The sequence below is a fragment of the Apiospora kogelbergensis genome (assembly GCF_038363985.1).
Source record: "Apiospora kogelbergensis strain CBS 113332 chromosome Unknown utg000019l_segment0_segment0, whole genome shotgun sequence".
Lineage (NCBI taxonomy): Eukaryota > Fungi > Ascomycota > Sordariomycetes > Amphisphaeriales > Apiosporaceae > Apiospora > Apiospora kogelbergensis.
In genome coordinates this window covers 197,046-219,441 of record NW_027117436.1, presented here as the reverse complement: position 1 = coordinate 219,441, position 22,396 = coordinate 197,046, and the positions used below count along the sequence as shown (strand labels likewise).

Below are 22,396 nucleotides of genomic sequence, written 5' to 3'. Positions count from 1 at the left end.
ACCTCCTGACCAGAACCACCTGGGCCCCTAAACACTCACAGATCCCCCCAGTCAGTCGCGTGGCCTCTGGACGACAACTCAACCATTACTTCGAAATACCTAGGCAACAAGGCGAAAGCGCTGGAGATTGAAAGAGGTGGGCTGCGCGCGACATCGACATCCAGAATGAGTCGGTCTCCGGCATCGTCTGGACTCCTACCAATGCCTGGCTCGCCCTCGTCGTCCTGGGCATTGTACCGGGCCCGACTGTCTGCCATCTTTCGTAAATCCGACACGTCGGTTCTCATCGCGTTCTGGCTGTTTGGTACGGAGCCCGCCCTCCATTCCTAGAACTTCGATCTGCACTGCATCCCCGAGGAGAGCCGTTTGCTAACAGCTGGTGGTGTCACCACCCCCGTCCACAGGCCTGATCAACAACGTCCTCTACGTCATCATCCTCTCCGCCGCCCAAGACCTCGTCGGCTCTGACGTGCCGAAGGGCGTCGTGCTCCTCGCCGACGTGCTGCCGTCCTTCTTCACGAAACTGATCGCGCCCTACTTTATCCACCGCGTCCCCTACGCCGTCCGCATCCTCTGCTTCGTCGCCGGCTCCTCGGCCGGCATGCTGCTCATCGCCCTCACGCCGCCCGACCGCTCCGTCGGCATCAAGATGGCCGGCGTCGTCGTCGCCAGCCTCACCAGCGGCGGCGGCGAGCTCAGCTTTTTGGGGCTGACCCACTACTACGGACACATGAGCCTCGCGGCCTGGGGCAGCGGCACCGGCGCCGCGGGGGCTCGTCGGCGCGGGGCTCTACGTCGCCCTCACCGACTGGTTCGCGTTCAGCGTCCGCAACAGCTTGCTGGCCTCGGCTTTCCTGCCCGTCATCATGCTCGTCAGCTTCTTCGTCATCCTGCCGCGCGGGCCGCTGCGCGAGGGCACGGCGAGGAAGGATTACCAGACGTTGCCCGAGCAGGACCTCGAGCAGGACGACGTGGACGAACTACCCGCTGATAACGCAGCGTCCGGCCTGTTGGCACCTGGGCCCGCTGTGGCGGCCACTGCTTTCTCCGGGACGAAAGACAACGCGACGGCGAAATTCAATGCCAATCTGCGTCGTGCTAAGTCCCTGTTCTTCCCCTACATGCTGCCTCTGCTCCTCGTCTACGTGGCTGAGTACAGTATCAACCAGGGTGTTGCGCCCACTTTGCTGTTCCCTCTGGAGCGATCGCCATTCAGCGAGTTCCGGGCCTTCTATCCCTTCTACGGGTTCCTCTACCAGCTGGGCGTCTTCATCTCGCGGTCCTCCATTGCCTTCATCCGCATCCCTCATCTGTACCTGCCTTCGATCCTGCAGGTCGTCAACCTCGTGATTCTGACCCTGCATGCGCTCTTCTTCTTCATCCCCAGTGTCTACATCGTGTTCCTCGTGATCTTCTGGGAGGGCCTGCTGGGCGGCGCCGTCTACGTCAATACCTTTGCCGAGATCATGGAGAATGTGCCCTCCGCGGAGCGTGAGTTCAGCCTCGGCGCCACCAGCGTCAGCGACAGCGCTGGCATCTGTCTCGCGGGCTTCGTAGGCATGAGCATTGAGCCCTGGCTGTGTAATTACCAAGTCAACCAGGGTAGAGACTGGTGCAAGCGGATCAAGGTTGGATAAAGAAACTACTATGATATGTAAAGGGCTCCAACAACTGCCAGAAACGAATAAACACATTTCACAATTTACATTTGCCACGATGCCCTTCGCTCGAATGAAAATGGGCCTAGTGGCCATGCCTCCGAACGTCTATCCACCCGCGGACTGCTGGGACCCACGACTTCGTATTCGTAAACGTGCTGCAATGACCCGGAGTACCTCGCGAACTGTGGGTAGTCTGGACTCGCCCCTGCTTCCTCGTCGGGTACTTGACGTGGCAGATGTAGTGACTCTTGGCTGGTGTCATCATCCTGCGGTTCGTACAGGTGCCGTTGGGAGCCGATCCGATCACTGGGGGCCTCCGAGTTCCGCGCCGTCCCGGCCTCCATCCGCACCAGTTCGAAGTACGGCTTCCCGCCCACCATGCCCGACGTCGCGGACCCCATCGTCGTACTCTTGTCGGCGCCGGCCGTCCCCCTCCCTCTCCTGTTTTGCTTTTTCTTCGTCTTGCCCCCGGACCACCCCAACAGCATGCCCACGCCGCCGCCGTTGTTGGCCGTCGTGTTGGTGGTGTGCGCGGACCAGCCCGAGAAGTCGTCCTTGGGGGCCTGGGTGGTGCGCTGCAGGTACTTCTCGCCGCCGTCGGAGACGAGGAGCGCAGGATGGGGGCGCAGCCGCAGAGGACGCCGAGGTTGGCCTCGACGGCGGCCCAGATCCAGAGCTCCCAGCCCTCCCAGGTGACGTCGTACGTCTCGAGCTCGACGTGGTGCACCCAGTAGGTGCGCATGCAGCCCGCGACGACGACGACGCCGCCGAGGCCGAACAGCACCATGAGGCCGACGCGCTGGCGCACGGGCAGGCTCAGGCGGTAGAGCGTGGGCATCGGCAGCACGTAGACGGCGAGGTCGAGCAGGACGGTCAGGATGGTCTGGCTCATCAGGCCGGGGACTTCGGAGATGCAGTCTTGTTCGGTGCGGAGGAGGTTCCAGTAACTGGAGGGGGGCTGCAGGGGGAGGGGGAGTTAGCTTTCTGTTTACTCCTTAATGGCATTGAAAAGGGGGGGCATGGGCAGGGAGTGGTGATTAGAACTAGAAACGAGGTCCATGTACTCACCTACACTGCACCCAGAGCAAGATGAAGAAGACGGCCATGATGAGGACGTTGGCGGCGATGGCGGCCCAGGTCAGGCGCAGGAACAGGGTGCCCCGCAGGGCGATGCGCAGGTAGCTGAGCAGGATGGACAGCTTGCCGAGCCCCCGACGCGAAGACGAAGAAGGCCTGGCCCGCGGCCGACACCTTGCGGCCCTGCACCAGCATCCAGAAGGGCACGTCCCAGACGTGGCGGTCCCAACCGAAGAGCTGGGTGGCTGTGATTTTTGGGGAGGGTGATCATCAGCTCAAGTCATTTTCAGATGGGTAGGGAGTCTTTTTTTCTCGTATCGTATTCCAGCTCCGTATTCTTTGTCACTCTCACACGTACAAGCGCTTCGCTGGGATAGGGGAGAGGGGGAGCAGTAAGAGAACCGCCACTCACCCAAGATGACATCGACCGTGGTGCCCGCGCAGCAGACGCCCGCGACCACCATGACCCAGTCGTCCCACCAGGCCTTGTGCAGCTGGCGCACCCGCACCCAGAGCCGCAGCGCCAGGCAGACCAGCGCCAGCGACAGCGTCGTCAGCTCCGTGATGAGCAGCGCCGGGCCGCGCGTCGGCGGGTCGACGTAGTTGGGCCGCGGCCACGTCGCGGTCACGGACGGCGGGGGAAACGCATCGCTCGTCTGTTTGCCTGCTTGCTTTTCTTCTTCCCTTCTTCCTTTCCTTTTTTTCTCTTCGTTTCTTGGCGCTCTTCTGCCTCTTCTTCTTCTTCGTTCTCTCCTTCTTGTTGTGGTAGGCAGACAGAACGTTCCAGCGGGCGGGCGCAGCGTCCCCGGAAAGCTTGCAGTTGCTAATAAGGCTGGTGGCGTTGCGGTTTGTTATGACGACATCGTGCCCAGGCCATTCTTCGAAGATGTCACTCGTGTTTGATGTTATCAGGACGGGAGTTCTGGAGGTTTGGATGATAGGCTTATAATAAAGGAAAAAGATAGCAAAGATCGTGAAGGAAGTCAAGTTGACGAAAAATGAGGCGAAAGTAAAACGATATCTATGCGACAGGTTTCGTGACAACATTCCAGGTTTTCCTGCCTTGATCATCCCACAATAGACTTTTGCACGTCCCTAATGGTACCTGCACGTTTCGTCATAAGAGTGGTACGGATCGGGTGACCGGCAATACCACAACGCTTCGGTATCGTGGTTGCTGCCCCGTGGGGAAACGATGGGACGAACACATGACGCAGGTCTGTTGGCTGGTCAATGGCGTAATAAACGACAGCGTGTGAATGCACGTGGCTTATCCCGACGGAACTGGATATGCTGGCATGCTGCGCACACTCAGCGGCAGCCGAGGCCTGTTTGCGTCCGTGACCATATGCAGGTGGCAAACAGGATATCTGAGCAGATACTCGTCGTTGTAGTCGTCGCAACGTTCTGGATTATCTGTTAAAGAAGGGGCGTTGCGAGCGCCCTTGGAGACAAATGTCCGCCCGTAACAGGCTATTAGACCACATCAATCTGGATTTCTCCACTTCCGTTTCCGTCATTAGACCTGAGCAGCGCGCTGCTTTAAAAGAGCTCATGACAAAGCCGGCTGAGCGAACCTAAACTAAGCCTGAGTCCCTTAAGCAGCTTTCCGAAATTGAGTAAATTACTCTAGTATTCAATACTAGATCTTATATCTAAAGGTAAATTTATAGGTATAAAAGATTATATAAAAGAAAGCAATATCGAAATTTCTTAATAATTAAAAAAGTTTTTTAAATATTTTACATTAATTATAACTTTCTATAAAAGGAGTATTTAATAATAAATATAAATATATACTTTATAATTAAATATTATAATATTATTTACTTTAGTTAAAAATATATTAAAAGCTTAAATATATATATACCTAAATATAAGATTAAAATTAACTATTAATAAGATATAATAACTATTTAATTTTAAATTATTAAAATTAATACCTTTATTATAGTTAAAAATACTAATTTAACTTTTAACTCTTTTAAGATAATTACTTTAAAATATATTTATTTTAGTAATAAAGTTAAATTTCATTTATTTATAATAATATGGAAATATATATTTATATATTATTTTATAATTATAAGAATTATATTTTTTAATAAAAAGGTCCTCTTTATATAAGGCTTAGATAAAAACTTCTTTTATAAACTTTACCTTTATACCTAGGGTTAATTAACTAGTTTTATCTATTCTTTTATTATCTATTTTATGTAAAACTAGCGAAATAAGTGACTAAGCTAATAGCAACAGGATTGGAGGAGACAAACCACGACAACTCTCGGAATCCAGTCCAGATACACTTGAGAGCAGAACCATCGAGCCTGGAAGCAAAAGAAAATAGCTGGGAAGAATGGTGGCCATCCCACCGCATCCGCCGCTCAGACATCTTGTACGTGGAATAAAAGAAAAAGCTTCGAGGCTTGTACTATTTCTTCATTATATGTGGTGCCTACAACAGTATAGGCAAGAACGCCAGTAAACACTTCGATTTACGTGATAGTCCTCTCGCCCAATGCTCCCTTATGCGAGATCAGGAACCAGGCGCAACCACGGCCGTTCGGGCTTCCCAGGATAGAGTCAAACCCTTCCTCTCCCTGCGCGAAGGACAGACGACCGGTGTTCCACTTGCCGATCGTTGGGGATGGACCGAACTTGTTGATTACGGCCTGGTTCACTATCTCCACCGTCTCTTTGTTCGTAATTCAAGACCGGATAAAGTAGTTCAGGTTGCGTACATGGCCCGATTTTGTGGCACAGGCATCTATCTGTGGATTTGATTAATAATGAGGATGATGCCGACAATGTTGGCGTGCCAGATGCAGAAACTTACCCATTATGCGAAGACAACATCGCTCTACTATTGTCATGGAATATCAGCATCGGGTACAAGTAGACGTTGGGAAGAATAGGGAAGGGATGACCCTTTGAAAGTGCGTCAGTTTCTTGTTCGTGGCCTGTAAGGCACTCGTTACCTCGTTCCAGCTATTAGTGCCGAACATATCCTTCATACTGGACTGGACTGTCTTGGATTTGTCGGCAATGAAGATGCCCTCGGTAACATCAATAGAAGAGTACATTTGTGCTCCTGACACATATTCTCGTCGGCCTCTGCTCAAATGGGGACGATATTCCACTAGCTCGCTCAGGCTACTTACCTCACCGTTGCTCTCGAAGTTTCCTTGGGTGTTGACGGTGTGAGCATCGAGTTCCTACTCGCTCAGGTCGGAAGGGTTTTCGAAAACCAGGCCCCCTTCTATGTGGCTTATAGAATGGTGTAAAAGACTGTTTCCCGAGGTACCAAGCGCTGCAAAGGTCTGGTCCAGGTAATGTTTGAAGAAAGGTACCTCGCCATTGCTCACGCCCACCCACCCTTCTGTTGCTGTACTTTCTCAATCTATCAAGAAATCAGCCACTTGATAGCTTTGTGTTTGCTCGATGTTCTTTGCTATCAGGCAGCGAAGGCTCAATTGTCACATGCATATCAAGCAAGTAAAGACACACACCGGACCAGCGGATAACCACATTCCTGAAGGGATACGGCGGCTAAGGAACAAACAGGGACCTAAAGGATGCCAGATAAGGTGTATATAAGTCAGGCAAGTCACCCTCCTAGAAGGAGAGAAAAAGCAGATCAGATCAGAGCCCCTAGAAGTGCCGCAAGCAATTATTAGTTGAATCAGAATCAAGCCCTTACTGCCCTTGTCACAGAGTGGTAGATCCATTACGCGCAGAGGAAGCGAGATTAGCATGCATGTGATGTAGTGCGACTTGTTCCTTGGCTAGAGAATATCATAGACAAGCCGCTATACAATTGACTAGGGTTTCGCACATATTCAGGCATAACATCATCCCATAGGGGGCATATATGAATATACCCCAGTAATGGCGGAAAAAGCCAACACAGCCTCAATACAATTCCGCTTTAGAGTACAATTGTGTCTTCTAGGACAAAGTTAGTTCGATCATTAGATCTAACTTTTCGTATCTTGCCCTGTACTTGAGTATCGGCTTTCTCTTTAACTAGTATCTTGCTTGGCAATCTTATTAGGAAGCTGTACTAGACTGTACGGTTTCTTACTATTGCTAACCTAGTTCTTACTTTCCTAGTTTGCGCTTTTTACATGATTCCTCGTGACGCCGTATATTGTTTGGTGGCCACGTCTGATTACAATGCTCACATTGGACCTTATCAGACTTTCCTCGTTTTCTAGTATTTTGTAAGCTAACATATTTATACATGGTCTGAGTACTTACTTATGAGCGCTCTTCGTATGTGAGCCTACCTCGGGACGAGATCCTCGAAAACGGCAAGAACGGCAACGGATTATCTCTTCCTCTTTCTCTTGGGCAATGGATGATGACTCGGCAATAGGATGTGTTACTGAATCAAAAGAACCGCCGACTAAATGATCCGTTATGTGTGGAACTAGGTCCACCGTAGAGTGACGACATAATGGACAGGTCTTCTTCGAATGAGAATCAATAATGTGTTGCGCAAGTCGAGTTTCGGCAAGGACCTCGAAACAGGCTGGTACGGGGCATGTTTGGACGTTATGTACCACCTGGCGATGTATATCAAGTTCCTCCTGCCTCAGCACTTTGCCGCAATCATCGCATTTTACCCAGAAGTGAACCGTGGTAAGGTGGTATTCGAAGATCGTAGACGCTAGAGTTATATCGCATTCGTCACAGTGCTTCTCTAGGTGATAAAGTTCGATGTGACTCCTCTTGAACTCTGACTCGAGATCGGGGCAATCCGGGCACCTTCGCCAACGATCCTTTTGCTTCATGTGTGAAAAGAGGGTCCCACTCGCGATAATTGTTTCGCATTTTGGGCACTCGATCCACTCATGATACTTGGCAACATGGTTGGCAAACCCTTCCCTCTCGGGCTTGCACCTTCGGCATAGTTGCAATTCATGATGGGAAGTGAGATGATTCTGCAGTAAACAAGCGGGCATCAAAACCTTAATCTCTTTCGCTTGGCAGAGAAAACAAGCTTGCATCTGTAAGTGTTTCTGGGGATCATCAAGCACGGAGTTGCAATGTCCACAGGTATGCACATCGATCGTATGTTCAGCCACACTCACAACCTCCCCCCAACATATTTGGCAGATATGCTCAGCTTGGCAATGTTCATCAATACCACTAATAGGTATATGAGATTCGCAAAGAGTGCAATTTCGCAAGTGGTGCGAGTTGTTCAGATGATCGGCCTCTGATGTGGTTTTAGTGACCATGTAGCAGTAGGGACATGTGATGAATCCAGTCTTGTCAACAATGCTGTAGGCTATGGGGTCGCCTACATTGCAGCCGACAGGGAAAAATGATCTTGGATAATCCTGGTAAAAGCTTTCGCATCCTTCGGTGGAAAGAAGGAAATCCCTAGAAGTTCGTACATGGTCAATGGTAGGCCATCTGTTGTGTGGCACTTGTTCACCACGGCGATCGGGGTGGCAATGCAGTACGGAGATTCGGAACGCTTTTTGAATAGCTGGTGGGTCGTAATTGGCCGGGTCAAGACCGAGTGCATCGAAAGGGCTATACTCTAGCCAGGATGAGTTCATGATGGTGAGGATGGTGAGGATGGTGAGGATGGTGAGGATGGTGAGGATGGTGAGGATGGTGAGGATGGTGAGGATGGTGAGGATGGTGAGGATGGTGAGGATGGTGAGGATGGTAAGGATGGTTGGGTTAGTTAGGTTGGATCAGTTAACTAGGAGACAATTTAATTCTTATACACTTGGCTGGGCTGGAAGATGGTTTTACCGTGAACCGTATCTTCCCGTAGAAGGTGCTTATACTCCACGTTTCATTAGCCTTCAAAGGATACATTACGCAGCATGAAGCCTCACTGTCTCTGAAAATATTGCACTAACAGGTTCCTGTATAATCCATGTGTTAGTAACTAGGTGGCGAAAATCTTATTTTCGAGCGGCAGAAGGCCCTTCTATACATTCTTCCAACAGAATGGATGCATGTCTATCTAGACAGCATACCAGGTCAGCTACCGAAGACAGGAAACCCCATGTAAAATTCAGGAAAGTGTTCTCTTTGCTAGACACGAGCCGGTATAATAATAATCATTATGTACCCAATTTCTATTTTCACTGTGTAGAGCCAGGCACCATCTGCATTTAGAATTCATGTACGGTTGTAAGCTTCGGCTATTCAGCCTTCCATCTACACTTGACGTCTCCGACTTCGCTTTAACGCTCCCAACTGGTACGGAAATTGAAGGTGTTGTCAGCAGTACTCGGCCCCTCCGATAACGTTTGGCATAATAGTACACGGGGTTACCCTTAAGAACGAATGCGTCCAAGGTTGAACTTTATCCCCCCCTCTCCCCCCTCTCCCCCCACGTTTCCCAACAAATAACAACTATCTATTCTACATTTAAGGTTACATTAAGGAGACCCAGCCCGCTACGAATTTAAAGGATAATCTAGTCTGCGGCCCCGTAACCTGCGGAATTCCGTTTCTCGGCTATGTAAATAGCTGCCTGTAAAAAAGAGCGGTGAACGTTCGGTTACTAGAGCTCCTTCCCTCCGGTCCAAATTGGGGGGGGCTAACGTAACTCCTACCGGACCGAAAAGGCTTCCGTGTTAAATATGTCCAACTTCAAGAGCTTCAGTTGAATTTATCCCTATCATACATCCACATGTTTATGTCCGAAAGTGCCGCAAGAGTCGATATGGTTATAGTTTTCCCGGAACATCCGGCTCGATTCCACATAGTACTGGTCTATAAAGCTCTTCTATTACTAAAAAGGTACCCCACGTTCAGCATTCATGTTTGATCTAATGTGCTATTACGGCACAGGCATATTAGACCGGTCCACAATGCTCCGATGGGTCCCTTATATATATTGGGTTTTTCGGCTTGTTTTCACTGCAGATCCTTAGATAATTAGGTCAATTCTGACACTCGAGATGTTCCTGCGATCATAAGAACTCATTTAAACGCTTAAATCGTGTCTCGATAACGTCAATCAATCTAATATCGCCATGGGAATAATTCAGGAAAGCTTAAGTCGAGGAAGATGCGATGGCGAAGCACCGTGGCTACTTGTTACCAACACATTCATTCCCTGCTTCCAAAAGGCCCAGCTTGCTGAAACTTCAGCTGGGATCCATATCTTCGGCAATGGCTTCATTCTACCCGATAGCCAAGAGCAAGCGCCCCTGTCCAATGACCCGTCCAATGGGGAGAAACACGCATTGCTTCCCGAATGGGCAACTGATATGGATGTGAACGATGATATGATCCGTGTAAAAACGGGTGTCATGAACAATCCGCCATTGTATATGACAAGGAACACCACTCTCCGGGCTTGGGCAATTGGGACGGATGTCTTCTCACTCAATATGGCACGTTCTCAATGGAAAATGCCCACTGGAACCATTAACCCTACGACGCTCAACCGGGATAGCACGACGAGCTTCATTGGGATATCACAACTACCAGCACATTCTTACATGGAAATTCGGGACCCTAGCAGTGGCTGGCAGTTCAGTATACAGGAGCTGTATGACCCTTTATTCGTCGTTCTTCGACCGCAAATCACAGATTTCGATGAAGCTGGTCTGAAGCTCGTCGGGGCACTACAAACAGGCGTGGCAGCCGTGACCGAAGGCGAAACTGAGGTCGCTACTCTGCTATCCGGCGGCATTGATTCGGGAGCCGTAACCACCTTGGCAGTACGCATAGGAAAACGTGTCACAGCGTACAGTGCTGGCTCTCCCTGGGGAATGAGCACGCAGAGGCCCAGGAGCTTGCAGACTTTCTCGGCATCAATCTCGTTCGTATCGAGCTTTCTGCTGCCGAGATCCTGGCAGCAATCCCGGCTTCGATGCGTGCCCTTGGAACAGCAGGGCGCCTTCAAGTCGACGTGTCCCTCATAGTATCCGCAGTGATGCGTTCTGGAAAGATCAAGGAGCGCACCGTTCTTACCGGCTACGGCGCTGATCCTCTGCTACTGGGTGTGCCGCCCGACTCTGACGAAGCAGAAGTCCTGACAGAGAGCATCATCTCAGAGGCCGATGGCGCACGTCATATCTGCGAGCTGACAGATGGTGTTGCCCGGGCATGTAATAAAAGATTATGCCATCCCTTCTGGCACAGAGACGTGATCGAAACGGCGGTGGACATTCACCCTCATTGCAAGGTCCGCAATGGCCGTGAAAAAGCCTTTTTCAGAGCCGCGATGGAACAACACATGCCAAAATCTGCCGTTTGGCGACAGAAGATCGGGATTCACCTGGGGGGAGGACTGCAAGGTGGTCTAGACGCTTGTTTTGGTGGCGCACAGCGGAAAGTCGAGGCGTATGGTGAGATTTTCGAGGCCATCACACAGAAGCTGCTAGAGGATCCATTTGCGACAATCGAGGGCTTGCATCTCGATGTTTATGATAGGTTTTCCCAGTAGACCAACTTAAACTAATGTGGAATCATTAAATATGGATTTTGTCAATCTACCTAGTGCTATCGCGAAATTTAATTCTCCATGGTGGTTTTGCTGAAAGACTGCATCGTCACGCGGTGATTTCAAAGTTGAGTAAAGGAACCTCTCACATGTATGATCAAGAGTTTTTACTACCGAGATACTGTATAAATAATATTGGGTTTTCTTTAGAAATGAAAGTGAACTCCAACCAGGACGCCCCTCATCGCCTTACGGAACAAAAGCTCCCTTGGCAACCGCAGCTCTGTGATGTGAAATGTGCACACTATTCTCAAAATATCGCCTCACGACGTCGGACAGCTTCGTGATTGCGTCGATGATGCCTTCTTCTGTAAAGGTGAATGCCGGCGACAACATGATGTGGTCGCCCTTCCTCTCCGGCCCTTCGTGCCGTCGAAGTCTCCACGCGCTGGCGTAAAACCTGATGCACGCATCTCTTTGAACAAAATAGTCATCTTCCCCAAAGGAGACAAGCTCCGCCGCAACATCATGTGCCCATGCCCCTCCATCATCATGCTGAAGCTCTATACCCCAGAATAGCCCCCTTCCACGGATGTTGGCTACATTGCTCAAATGACCAAGTTGCTTTTTCACCTCTCGCTCCAAGCATTCGGCGAGTCTCTGAATCCTCCCAGCCTCAAAAAGTCTCTGGACTTCAATTTGCGTTGCCAAGGCAGCGGCACAGGTAGTTGGGTGAGCTTGGTATGTGAAGCTATGAATAAATTTGGGACTACGAAGCCTGGTTAGTGATCATACTGCATAAGTCCTCGCTCAACTCACCCGAGGCCGTTAGCGACCCTCCTATTCACAAGGAGGCCTGCGGCGGGCATAACACCAGCTGCAAGACACTTGCCGATCATCTGAATGTCCGGAGCCAGGGTCTGGAGGCGATGTTCTTGCTTTTCATTCGATAAGACTCCGTTTTGTCCCATTTGTTCATCAAATTGGGCCTGGTCGTGATGCCACGCATGCATGGTGCCCATCCGGCCCAAACCACACATGACCTCGTCGTAAACCAAGAGTATATCGTTGTCCTGACAGAGCCGCTTCACTTTTGCGAGATACCCAGGTCCCGCTGGCTGACAGCCCAGCGCCTATAGTTTCGTTCGCGTGTTAATGCGGCAGGTCAAAGCCTCCGGGTTTGCTAGATAGAGCGACTTACAGCACCTGAAACTGGCTCAATCCAGATAGCAGCAATAGTCTCAGCTCCGTGGAGCTTTATCAGCCTCTGAAGGTTGTTGATCAACCGATCTACGTATTCGTCCTCGCTTTCGTTCTTTGGTTTGTCCCCAAAAGGATAATACCTGTCAAATTTGATATACTGAATCTCCAAGGGCTCGTCATGCATCTCGTTGGCGTTAGTTCCGGAACCCAGATTGCGCCTACTATCATGACCACTCAATGACTCGGATCCCAATGTAAGCGGCGTCCGCGGCTTTATTAATCCTTTGTAAGTGTCTTGCCGGGAGGGAAATTCGCCCAAAGCTAAAGCTCCCAAAGTATTGCCGTGGTATGAGCTCTCGCGGGATAGTATCTTGCTTTTGTACGGCTTTCCTTGCTGACGCCAGTACTGCCACACGGCTTTGATTGCTGTCTCAGCGGCCTCGGAGCCTCCACAGTGTTAGCCAAAAGCCTGGATTAAAACTTATTCACAACCTCACCTGAGTTAACGATGATAGCATGCGATATTTTGGAAGCTTCGCTGGTCTCAATTTCCTTGTAGCGCCGCTGCTTTGTGTCTTCGTCGGAGACAAGATATCTGTTGGCATTCCGAACCAGTAACTCGGACAGATCGAAATTGACATCGGTCCGATAGGTGGTGTGAGACACATACGCCAGCTTCTGCATCTGGGCAGCCGCGGCTTCAACGACTCGAACATACTCGGCGGAGGCGTTCTCGCCTCCATTTCCTAAGCACTGTAGGAAGGGGCCTGGTGAGCAATTTCCTCAATAGCTGGAAGTTATAATCCCTCACACGCCATTGCCCTGTGCTCTTAAACTTGTCTGAAGAAAAGAGGGTAGGAAATGATTCTGAATGGGAACATACTGATACTGCTGCACCGCCGCAAAAGTCAAGTGATCTGAACTTCTCTCGAGTCTTGTTGTTTTCAAGCCTCATGTAGACTCCATCACCAACCTCCGCTTTGTGGTAGTCGCCCTGTATGTTCCCAAGATCATATGAGGGACGGTGCAAAGTCTTAGAGTCATCCATTGGCGCACTGAGTCAAACAGAGGAAGAGTCTGAAGCTGTAGGTTTTGCCTAAAATACTGTTTAAGGATGGATGGACTCAGTTTATGTGAGTTCAAGGAACAAACCCAATGTCTAATAGCTGACTGAAGGGAGACTCACTCATATGACAAAACTATCTGCCGGTGAGCTATTCGGAAAAAGCCGGAGAAGTAAGGGGTTGTTCCTACTAGTTCTTCGGCTATATTGGCCAATCCAATGTCAGCTTCGTTATAGCGAAAGCCCGTCGTCCGCTATCGGGGATGGTTGCAACCTATGGTGGCGTGATCTGCAGCATCAATATTGCCCGAGAACCTAAAAGACACAGACAAGGGCACGGAGAGCGGCACACACAGTATGAGAATCTGCATAACACACGTATTCGGGGACCTGAGCAGCAGTAAACATGATATTCCGGAAGTTTCAAGTAAAGGATACTACAACGGAATATATGAGACAGGGCGTGTTCCGAAACCTTACTAACAGCAAGTATGTTAAGAGTATTGTAATATGATAATGGCATTGGGTATGTACACGTTGATAATCGTGGAGTGTGAGGAGTGCCTCTCTTTCTAGGAGCGCTTAGCTACGGCATTAATGGATAATCCATCTATGATCTATCCACTTATCAGAACGTAAAGGCAACCTAGTTTCATCATTTCATAGATCCTCTCCTTATATAATACCCGTAAGAATACCTGTTCGTGAATTCTCGGTGGTCCTCCAATAGTAAGCCCTCGAATAAGATGTCAGCCATGAAGGAAGCTCAGTTCTACACCTTGAACTTCTCATCTCTTCTCTCCAAGGAGGAAAAAGAATTGGCATCACTGCTTTCCGCTTGCGAAAATGACGGGTTCTTCTACCTCGATCTTCGCGACTGGGAGTCGGGAAAGATTTTGCAACAACTCGATGTGACAGAACAGATTATGAAGCACTGGTTCACCTTGCCGCTCGATTACAAGATGAAAACGGAGACAGCAACTCATGCCCACGGGTAAGCTCCTTTAGTCATGTCCAAAGACATCTAATAACCTTTCTAGATACAAGCCACTTGGTATCCATCCCGGGGTGAAAGAAAGATCCAGCGATGGGTTTGAGGCCTTACGGGTATGGAACAGTGACTAAATCCAGCGCTGGCCTTAATGGCGCATGCTAATTCCACCTAGATTGGCCGTGTGAACCTCATGAATCAAACCCACCTACCCGAAGTGCTCTCAACAAACCTAGACGAATTTCAGCAATACATGAACTCTGCTCACTATGTACTGCTACGCTTGATGGAACACCTCTCGATCGCAGGTGAGGTAAAGGGCGAAAAGCGTTACGAACTCCTTCATCCACCAGAGCAAGCCTCGAAGACTTCACTTCTGTATCTCCATTACCCGCCCGATGGAGAATCTGGAAATGGAGAGCATAATGCGCATACAGATGCTGGCACCTTGACACTTCTGTTCGTCGATTCGCCCGGGCTACAGATCTTCTCGCCAAAGACCAACGAGTGGGAGTACGTGGCCGTCAAGCCAGGGCACGCCATCGTCAATGTCGCCGACACACTGCGCTTCGTGTCTAAGAAGCGGTTTCGGTCCATCCTGCATCGGGTGGTACCGCCGAACGGCAAACAGGTCGCACATAGATATGCGACGGCATACTTTCTGCGTGCAGGAGACGACACTGTCTTTGAAGGCCTTAATGGGGAGAAGATGACGGCCCAGGAATGGTTTGTTAACAAATATGACAGCTTCAAAAAGACGCTGCAAGAACAGGACTCTAATCCGGTAGCTACGGGCGGTATGGCCAAAGATCTCGGCGTCCGTATTTATTAGCATGCTACCTCTAAGCAAATAATAGTACCTCCGCTCCATATTATGACGACCTGCTTTGACATTGCCATGTGTCTATTCTTCTAAACAAATTTAATGTGCGTGCTACCATCCTATGCGATGTACAGAGTGTCATTTTGGGCAGACATGCTGCAGTCTCTAGACGAATATCCTAAGAGCCAGAAATCTCCTAGCCTCCTCTCTTTTCCCTGCTGTCAAGATCCACCCTACATGTGACCCGATATGCCATGGAATTTTATTTGGTCCAGGAGTTGCAATACAACTCCCGCCCTGATCCCGACTTCGGCCGCTTGCTACATGACTATCATATCTGGGCGTGCGGCATTTTCATGCCCCCCTCGACAAGATAACAGCTGTATGGCGGAGACACGGGGACGAGTGGTTTTCTTAGCGGTGATCAATTGGGAAGACTTGGCCAGGTTGGTAGGTGAAGTCACGGCTACATATTGCGGCACGTACACGAAGTGAACGAGACAAAGTCTAAATACGAGATATAAAGTTTACTCTTTGCCGGGATCTACATCCTCTCTGACAGTCTTAGACCCAATCTAATTAAGGTTCGGACCGTGCCTGAACTACAACGTACAACGTACCCCTGCCCAAGATCAAGAAAGACACGCAAAGCGCACTCGGTCTCGGCTCTTATCTACGGGGCCATACAACTAACGCGGAACCGCTCAACCTTCCTCCGCTGCCCCTCACCGCGGAAGTACCGGAAAAGAGGCGGATCCGTCTTTATACATAACCACATCTCTTATTATGTAACAGCTTGGTTTATCAACTATACTCAAGATACCAGAATCTACAAGGATACCAAAGTAGTAATCATACAAACCTAGTTAATCGGGGCATTCCGCGTTTCCGCCCTCGTTCCGGGATGTTGGCGCTACTCCGCAGCATCACTGGCAAACGCCACCGCACCTTTCAGTCTTCCTGATTCCCAGGACATTTGAGGCCGCACGACTAGCTACATAATGGAACTCCTAACCGCTAACTATCTAAACTGTAACCCGCAGGAGTCAGCTAAAGCTAACATGAAGGATAGTCAGATCTTAGATCCTGCGTTGGAGACGATAGTTTCGGGGAAAGAGGATGGAGAGAAGCATTATCATCACAGGGAGAGTGATCTGGGGGCCTTGGTAAAGACCTAAGAGAGAAATAGAGAGCCATCACCGGCCGCTTCATTCAATCGATCCACGCAAGAGCTCTTTAGACATCTTGTGTCTGCTTTGTAATGGCGCCTAAAGACTTTGCCGCTACCATCCGGAGAGCCCTCCTGAACTCTCCCGACTAATTGTATTATTCTCTCTTGTAAGCCTTTCTTTACAAGTACAATTTCACGACTAGCCGCTGAAGACAACCAGAATAACGATCGCAAATTTTTATTGTATGTATTATGCAGTAATGGCGGAGCTAAATCGACAACAATTGCTTCCCTAACATCGTGGACTCTGTCCCCATCAACTAACTCTCAAGAGACAACCAACCGATCTTGTATCAAACTGCAGATTCTTTTAGTGTGAAATTCCAGAGAGCTTCATCAGTAGCAAGCTTGATGCAAGGCGGGTACTGCGCCGGAATGCTGCTGATTTGCCCTTGGGAGATGTGTTCCCTCGCCAGCCATTTATCCTACTGTTGGTTGTGTTCACAACAGTAATGGTATGAATTGTAATGCTATCCTCAAGAGCACCGAGCGTGTCGCTGACGTCTTGCAGTGGCTGGACCTTTGTTTGACCTCTTCCTTTGAGGCCTTCTCCGCCATATCTTTTATCTGCGGCTTTACCACTGCAACCCCACAGCTGGCATTTCCTTTAATTGGCGACATTGCTCCCCCCGAACCGTTGCCTGACTGCTTTGTCCTTCGTGGTATCTGGAATGTATGCAGGCATACTTGTTGGACTCGTCATATCGGGTCTTGTAGCTAACTATACCGACTGGCGCAACATCTACCGGTTCGCATTTGGCCTCCAGCGGATACTCTTTGTATTTTTCTGGTTTATGCCCGACTATCCATCCAAGAACCCTGGCGGCTTCAACTACTTGTCTATTCCAGCAAGTATTGGGCTCGTCGCAGTCAGCACTCCTGCTCTCATGCAGGCCTGCCTCATCACCTTCAGCATGATAGCCGTGTTTACCAGCTACTGGAGCAAGGTCTCTTTCCTCCTTTCGAGCCCCCCATACAGCTATTCCAGCGCTGTAATTGGTCTTTTCGGCCTGATTAGCATCTTGCTCATCTGCGTCTGCCCGGTCTATACGCGCTATGTCATCAACAAAATGGATCCTCTAATCTCGGTACTCAGCTCCCTGCTCGTTGAGCTCGCCGGCGTGGCATTTGGCGCCTTCACTGGCGAACCAACCGTACCCGGGCCGGTGGTACAAGCAGTTGTCATCGACTTTTCAAACCAGGCGTCCAACATCGCACAGCGGGACGTCATTTACACCATAGACCCCAAGGTTAGCAGCCGCATGAATACCGCGTACATGGTTGCGGGCGTCAGCGGGCAATTTGCAGGCACCGCCGTCAGGAACAAGTTGTATGCGCTTGGTGGAAGTGCAGTGGCATGCTCAACAGTGAGTTACGTGAACGGATGATTCCGATATATAGGTTGTGTTATCGCTAATGAGATAAAAATTCGGGCTTTTCTGCTTCTCAATCGTTGTAGCTATAGCTCGTGGCCCTAGGGAGACGCGCCGGTTTGGCTGGCGGGGAGGCTGGGCGGTGTGGAGAGACGACTTACTACAGCAGGCGGCATTGTCACCAGAGAGAGGGGTAGAAGAGGCGACACAGCGACCGGGAAAGCGCTCAGGCATCATATGACGAACACGGTTAAACTGGACCCGGCGCCAGTCTTTTGCTTCTTGCTCACCCCCGGAGTGTGAGACGCGGCTATAGCTACACCTTAAGTACTGTGTTCCTCGTTTCTTACCCTTTAAACCCGTCACTATATCCATAGTCATACTTATCCGAGATTGTGGTGTTGTTGCAGGAACATCAGAACGGCTTCTTGGTTTGTTCCGTTTCAAACTCTGCTCTCTGTTTCCCCCGTTTAGCAAACCGGTCGTCCTTAGTTGTGGTTGGATCGACACTCGATACCTCGGACACCAGAACTCTAAATGGCGCATGCATTGTAAGGGCACACTACGATCAACTGCCTTTGTCGCTAACAGCCATGCAGCAAGGGGTTCGTGCGCAAGGTGAGAACGATTGCTGTGCGTGATTCGCCGGGATCTAGCAGGCTCGGGATTTGAACTTGGGATATCTATAATCACAGACTCCGGTAGCGTCACGATCCGCGATATCGATGAAGTTTATAGCTCGCGTCTAGCTAGCCAATTACCTCTATTTGCAAGGGGCCTGCATCAATAGCCAAGAACCAAGAGAGCATCTCCATAGTTAGCCGGGGAAATACGAAGTCCTCACTCCGGCGTGGAGTCGTGTGCTGCATGTTATGGCCAAGCATGCGTCGTCGAATTAAGCTCATTGAGCTTTCCCGTGTAGTCAGATAGGGGGGCGTGGCCGTCAGCTCGAATCCAGCCCAGCTACACTTGATTGGTGCGCAAGCAAGCCCGACACGGAAACGAACATAGCCTCGCAAGTGCTGATTCTGACTTTTGATCGCCGCTCACTGTCTTCACGAATAGCTTCATGCCCGAATTCCATTGTGGTAATGGCCTTGGGCCGCTTGCGCTCTTCGTGCAGTAGTGAGGACCTAACACCGTTGCAGGTGGACAATGTAGAAAAGGGGGGCGCCGGGGTTCTGCGGAGGGCCGTCGTTATTTATACCAGACTATTGCTGCATCTAACTGGGTGCATGGGATCTGCCAGGTACGAACTCGAGCACAACGGGCCTGCGTATGCATTGCATGGAGTCCCGGGCGGATCTGCAGTAATGCTGCGCAGTGCCGAGTTCTTGTCGGATTGCGCCTCAGAGCCCGTGTTTTAGCGGCCACGCCAATTTACTAGGCGTCATGGATGTTGTCGAGGATGGGTGGTCAGGCGGGAAGCTGCAGCAGTCACATTGCGAGGGATGGGTGAGGGGCAAGCGCAGTTTACGTCGACAAGCAACAGTCCGTCCTACAAAGGGAATCGCGGCTCGCCAAAAGTTTAAGGTTGACTGGCCCGGCTCTTTGTCCTCGTGCCGCCCTGTACGCTACATATGAATTACGTCTCTCTCCGTCTGCTTCGGTGTGAAAGCATTCCCCCATCATTCTACTACCATACCTCTTTCAATAATGCACTTACTTGGCCCACACAGCCTCACGTTTCACTATCCGAAAAGCATACGGTGACGCTGTCCGTCCCAACCTTTGACGTCAGTTCCACCATGTCGATTCCGCGAATACGGTAGGGGCTGCGCAATCCTCGTTATCGCAATGCGCGACCTCAATCTGCTATATAACAGGATCCGGCCAAGAGAACATCATTACATCGTCTGCTTACAAACCCATCACATCGATATTATATGTTTACTGAGATCTGGAATCATCCACGTCAACATTGCTATCCGCCGGCATGTCGGAAGTCCATCATCTCACCAATCCACAGCTGCAGGCCCTGTTCGACATCCTGACGCATCATGAAACCTACCGGGAAGTCGAGAGCTTCAAGGGCCCCGTCGCCATCGCCCGGTATGGCTACCCTTTCTCCACCAGTGCCGAGGGCAGCGACCCGATATCAGACACCCCCTTGCTGCAGCTCCTCTTGACCCGACTCGTCCTGCCCATGCCCAGCATAAACGACTTCCCCGCTGACTTCTGGAACGTCAAGTTCCGCGCCGTGATGCAGCGTCTGGGCGAGGCCGACCTGTCCGAGAGCTACGACAAGGCCTCGATGGGCACACGCAAGACGCTGGCCACTGCCGCCTCGGCCTTCCATGAGGCCGTCACCCGCGGTATGCTCGGAGGAGTGCCTCCACCCGCCGAATCGCCGCCTCCGAGGCGCTGGGACCCGGACCATACCTCGGCCGCCGACCTCGAGGGCTCGTTTGATTTTTGCGCCCGGGATATCGTGTACGGCGATCTTCTGGAACGACTCTTTCACTTTGCACGGCAGTCGCAGGACTTTGATCGCTTTTCCCTGCAAATTGGCGACGCCATCGAATACATCGTGATTCACTTAGCCACGTTTCTACACCACATGTTTATATGCTCGCCTGAAGGTCCCTACCTGTTGAAGCTTATCGAGAGTTTCAGTAAACTGTGAGTGGTCTCATCACCCCTTTTAACAACCGACATGGCCATAAATTTTGGTTGAGATGTTGTGAATGCGTCATTCACGAAGACAAACAATGTTGACTATGTCGTCGCCAGATACCCATATACCATGGTCGCACAGACACTTAGGCTTGGTAACGCTGCGACTATGATCAATGCTATGAACAAGCTCTTCCTCTCCAAGATGACGATGGGCGGCATCACCAACTGGATGGGTATCACGCAAAATGCTAATGACGGTATGAACCTGATGCAAAGGTCAGTTGCATGGCGCACCCGATCAATATCTAGGACTCTATGACTAACATCTATTCATAGGATGCTCTCTATCATCGTGGACTTTGATGCCGGCGACTTCCGCAAAGCCGCCGAAACTATCAAGAAGACTAAGGATCGCCCCAGCGACAGACACTTTGCCGTCATTGATCGGCACGTAAAACGTCCGCGTGATCTACATGAAAACGCTCGGGTGAACAGCATGTTGGACCACAAGTCCATCATCACGACAATCCTCGAGGAGGAGGATCCCGCCCTCGCCGCGAGCCTGAGCAACGCCCACCACGCGCTTCTCCAGGAGTACTACTCGGCGAGGCTGTCTGCCCACGACCGAGAACAAATCATCAAAGTCTTCTGCCGGTCGAACCCGGACTACTTCACGTCCCTGATGAAAGACGGGTCGGCTTCAAGTGCGTATCATCATTCGTTTCCGCAGACAAAGCTCAATACTGTGCTGATGAAGTGCTAACAACTTATCTTCCGCCAAACAGTGGAACCTATCATCCGCGCGGTTCATGCCCGCGTGGCCCTTCACAAATACGTTCCCCTGATCCAGAAGTTTGTCGACGGCCTCATCCAGACCAGCAAGCCGGAAAAGAAGACCAAAGTCCGGCCCTCGGTGGAGGACTACGTGGTGCTGCTCCGCAAGCACAAGCCCTCCCTCTTCAAGTTCCTGCACGAGGTCTCGATCAACTGCCCCGAGATCCAGAAGCTCTTCCTCGACTGGGTCAAGGAGGCCGCCAAGAGCTTCCGCCAGCAGCCCCCCACCTACGAGCAGAGCCACCACCCCCGCTACCATCCCAGCGCCAGCGCCGCGTACCACACCACCGGCCACGGCAACAGCCGCGGCGCCGTGAACCCCCAGGGAGGCGAAGCCGGCAACGGCGGCGGCGGCGGCGCGGGCGCCCTGGGCGGCGCCCTGCAGACCCTGTACTGCGGGCTGCCGCGCGAGACGCAGCGGCGGGTCGCGGCGGTCCTGGACCAGCACGCCGGCTACCTCGCGGGCCTGCACGAGGGCTCCCGCCGCCGCCTGCAGCAGATCCTGGACCGCCTGGCGGGCGTGCGCGAGTCGGCCGTGCGCCGCAGCATGCAGGGCCCGGGCGTCTACCTGGCGCGCTGGCACGCGCTGCTGGACGCGGCGGCCATCACGCCGGGGGCGCCGGGGCACGGGGTGGCGCTGCGCTGCGGGCGCGACGTACGGGGGAGCAGGGCGGCGGGGAAGACGGGGATGAAGGGGGCGGCGGGGGAGGAGAGCAGCGGCAGCGGCAGTGGCAGTGGGAGCGACGACGGCTCGGGGGATAGTGCGGTGGGCCTCGTGCCGGCGCTGTTGAAGACGGCGGGGGGCGGTAATGGTGGTAACGCGACTGCGGCGCCACGGGAACCGGATGCGGCCTTCGTGATGGAGGCGCTGGGGAAGCCGTTCCGGGAGCTGGTGGCGGGGATTAGCGGGGTGACGGCCCGTGATGGTGCTGTGGGGGTATAGGTGCGATGCGGAAATAGGCGAGGCTGAGACATTGTGGTTCAGTCAGGAGAGCGAGGTCTGCATTTCATGGAGTATGGGTCGCCCCTAGTATACCAGTTTGTATGCTGTACATCGGAAAGCTGAATAGAGTGCTTATACGTACACATA

General features: G+C 51.4%; 7 protein-coding genes across 7 annotated transcripts; 5 read left to right on the top strand and 2 right to left on the bottom strand.

Annotated features, from left to right (window-relative positions):
• Positions 1-201: 201 nt before the first annotated feature.
• Positions 202-1,637, top strand: PG998_015078 (Protein BTN; the record flags this gene model as incomplete). Its single annotated transcript, XM_066881894.1, has 3 exons — positions 202-304; positions 405-689; positions 754-1,637. The coding sequence occupies 3 exons, from the start codon at positions 202-204 to the stop codon at positions 1,635-1,637; spliced, it is 1,272 nt and encodes a 423-aa protein (XP_066723092.1).
• Positions 1,638-1,702: 65 nt separating this feature from the next.
• On the bottom strand, positions 1,703-3,615 carry PG998_015077 (uncharacterized protein; the record flags this gene model as incomplete). Its single annotated transcript, XM_066881893.1, has 6 exons — positions 1,703-2,245; positions 2,302-2,619; positions 2,741-2,843; positions 2,911-2,983; positions 3,151-3,402; positions 3,600-3,615. The coding sequence occupies 6 exons, from the start codon at positions 3,613-3,615 to the stop codon at positions 1,703-1,705; spliced, it is 1,305 nt and encodes a 434-aa protein (XP_066723091.1).
• A 6,136-nt stretch (positions 3,616-9,751) lies between these two features.
• PG998_015076 (uncharacterized protein) lies at positions 9,752-11,172 on the top strand (the record flags this gene model as incomplete). The annotated part of the gene is made up of 2 exons (XM_066881892.1): positions 9,752-10,429; positions 10,477-11,172. The coding sequence occupies 2 exons, from the start codon at positions 9,752-9,754 to the stop codon at positions 11,170-11,172; spliced, it is 1,374 nt and encodes a 457-aa protein (XP_066723090.1).
• Positions 11,173-11,418: 246 nt separating this feature from the next.
• On the bottom strand, positions 11,419-13,420 carry PG998_015075 (adenosylmethionine-8-amino-7-oxononanoate aminotransferase; the record flags this gene model as incomplete). Its single annotated transcript, XM_066881891.1, has 5 exons — positions 11,419-11,938; positions 11,989-12,302; positions 12,371-12,819; positions 12,870-13,125; positions 13,256-13,420. The coding sequence occupies 5 exons, from the start codon at positions 13,418-13,420 to the stop codon at positions 11,419-11,421; spliced, it is 1,704 nt and encodes a 567-aa protein (XP_066723089.1).
• Positions 13,421-14,190: 770 nt separating this feature from the next.
• PG998_015074 (uncharacterized protein) lies at positions 14,191-15,258 on the top strand (the record flags this gene model as incomplete). Its single annotated transcript, XM_066881890.1, has 3 exons — positions 14,191-14,429; positions 14,476-14,542; positions 14,602-15,258. The coding sequence occupies 3 exons, from the start codon at positions 14,191-14,193 to the stop codon at positions 15,256-15,258; spliced, it is 963 nt and encodes a 320-aa protein (XP_066723088.1).
• A 1,893-nt stretch (positions 15,259-17,151) lies between these two features.
• Positions 17,152-17,868, top strand: PG998_015073 (uncharacterized protein; the record flags this gene model as incomplete). The annotated part of the gene is made up of 1 exon (XM_066881889.1): positions 17,152-17,868. The coding sequence occupies one exon, from the start codon at positions 17,152-17,154 to the stop codon at positions 17,866-17,868; it is 717 nt and encodes a 238-aa protein (XP_066723087.1).
• A 1,921-nt stretch (positions 17,869-19,789) lies between these two features.
• On the top strand, positions 19,790-22,249 carry PG998_015072 (px domain containing protein; the record flags this gene model as incomplete). The annotated part of the gene is made up of 4 exons (XM_066881888.1): positions 19,790-20,475; positions 20,587-20,748; positions 20,809-21,176; positions 21,258-22,249. The coding sequence occupies 4 exons, from the start codon at positions 19,790-19,792 to the stop codon at positions 22,247-22,249; spliced, it is 2,208 nt and encodes a 735-aa protein (XP_066723086.1).
• Between the last annotated feature and the right edge of the window lie 147 nt (positions 22,250-22,396).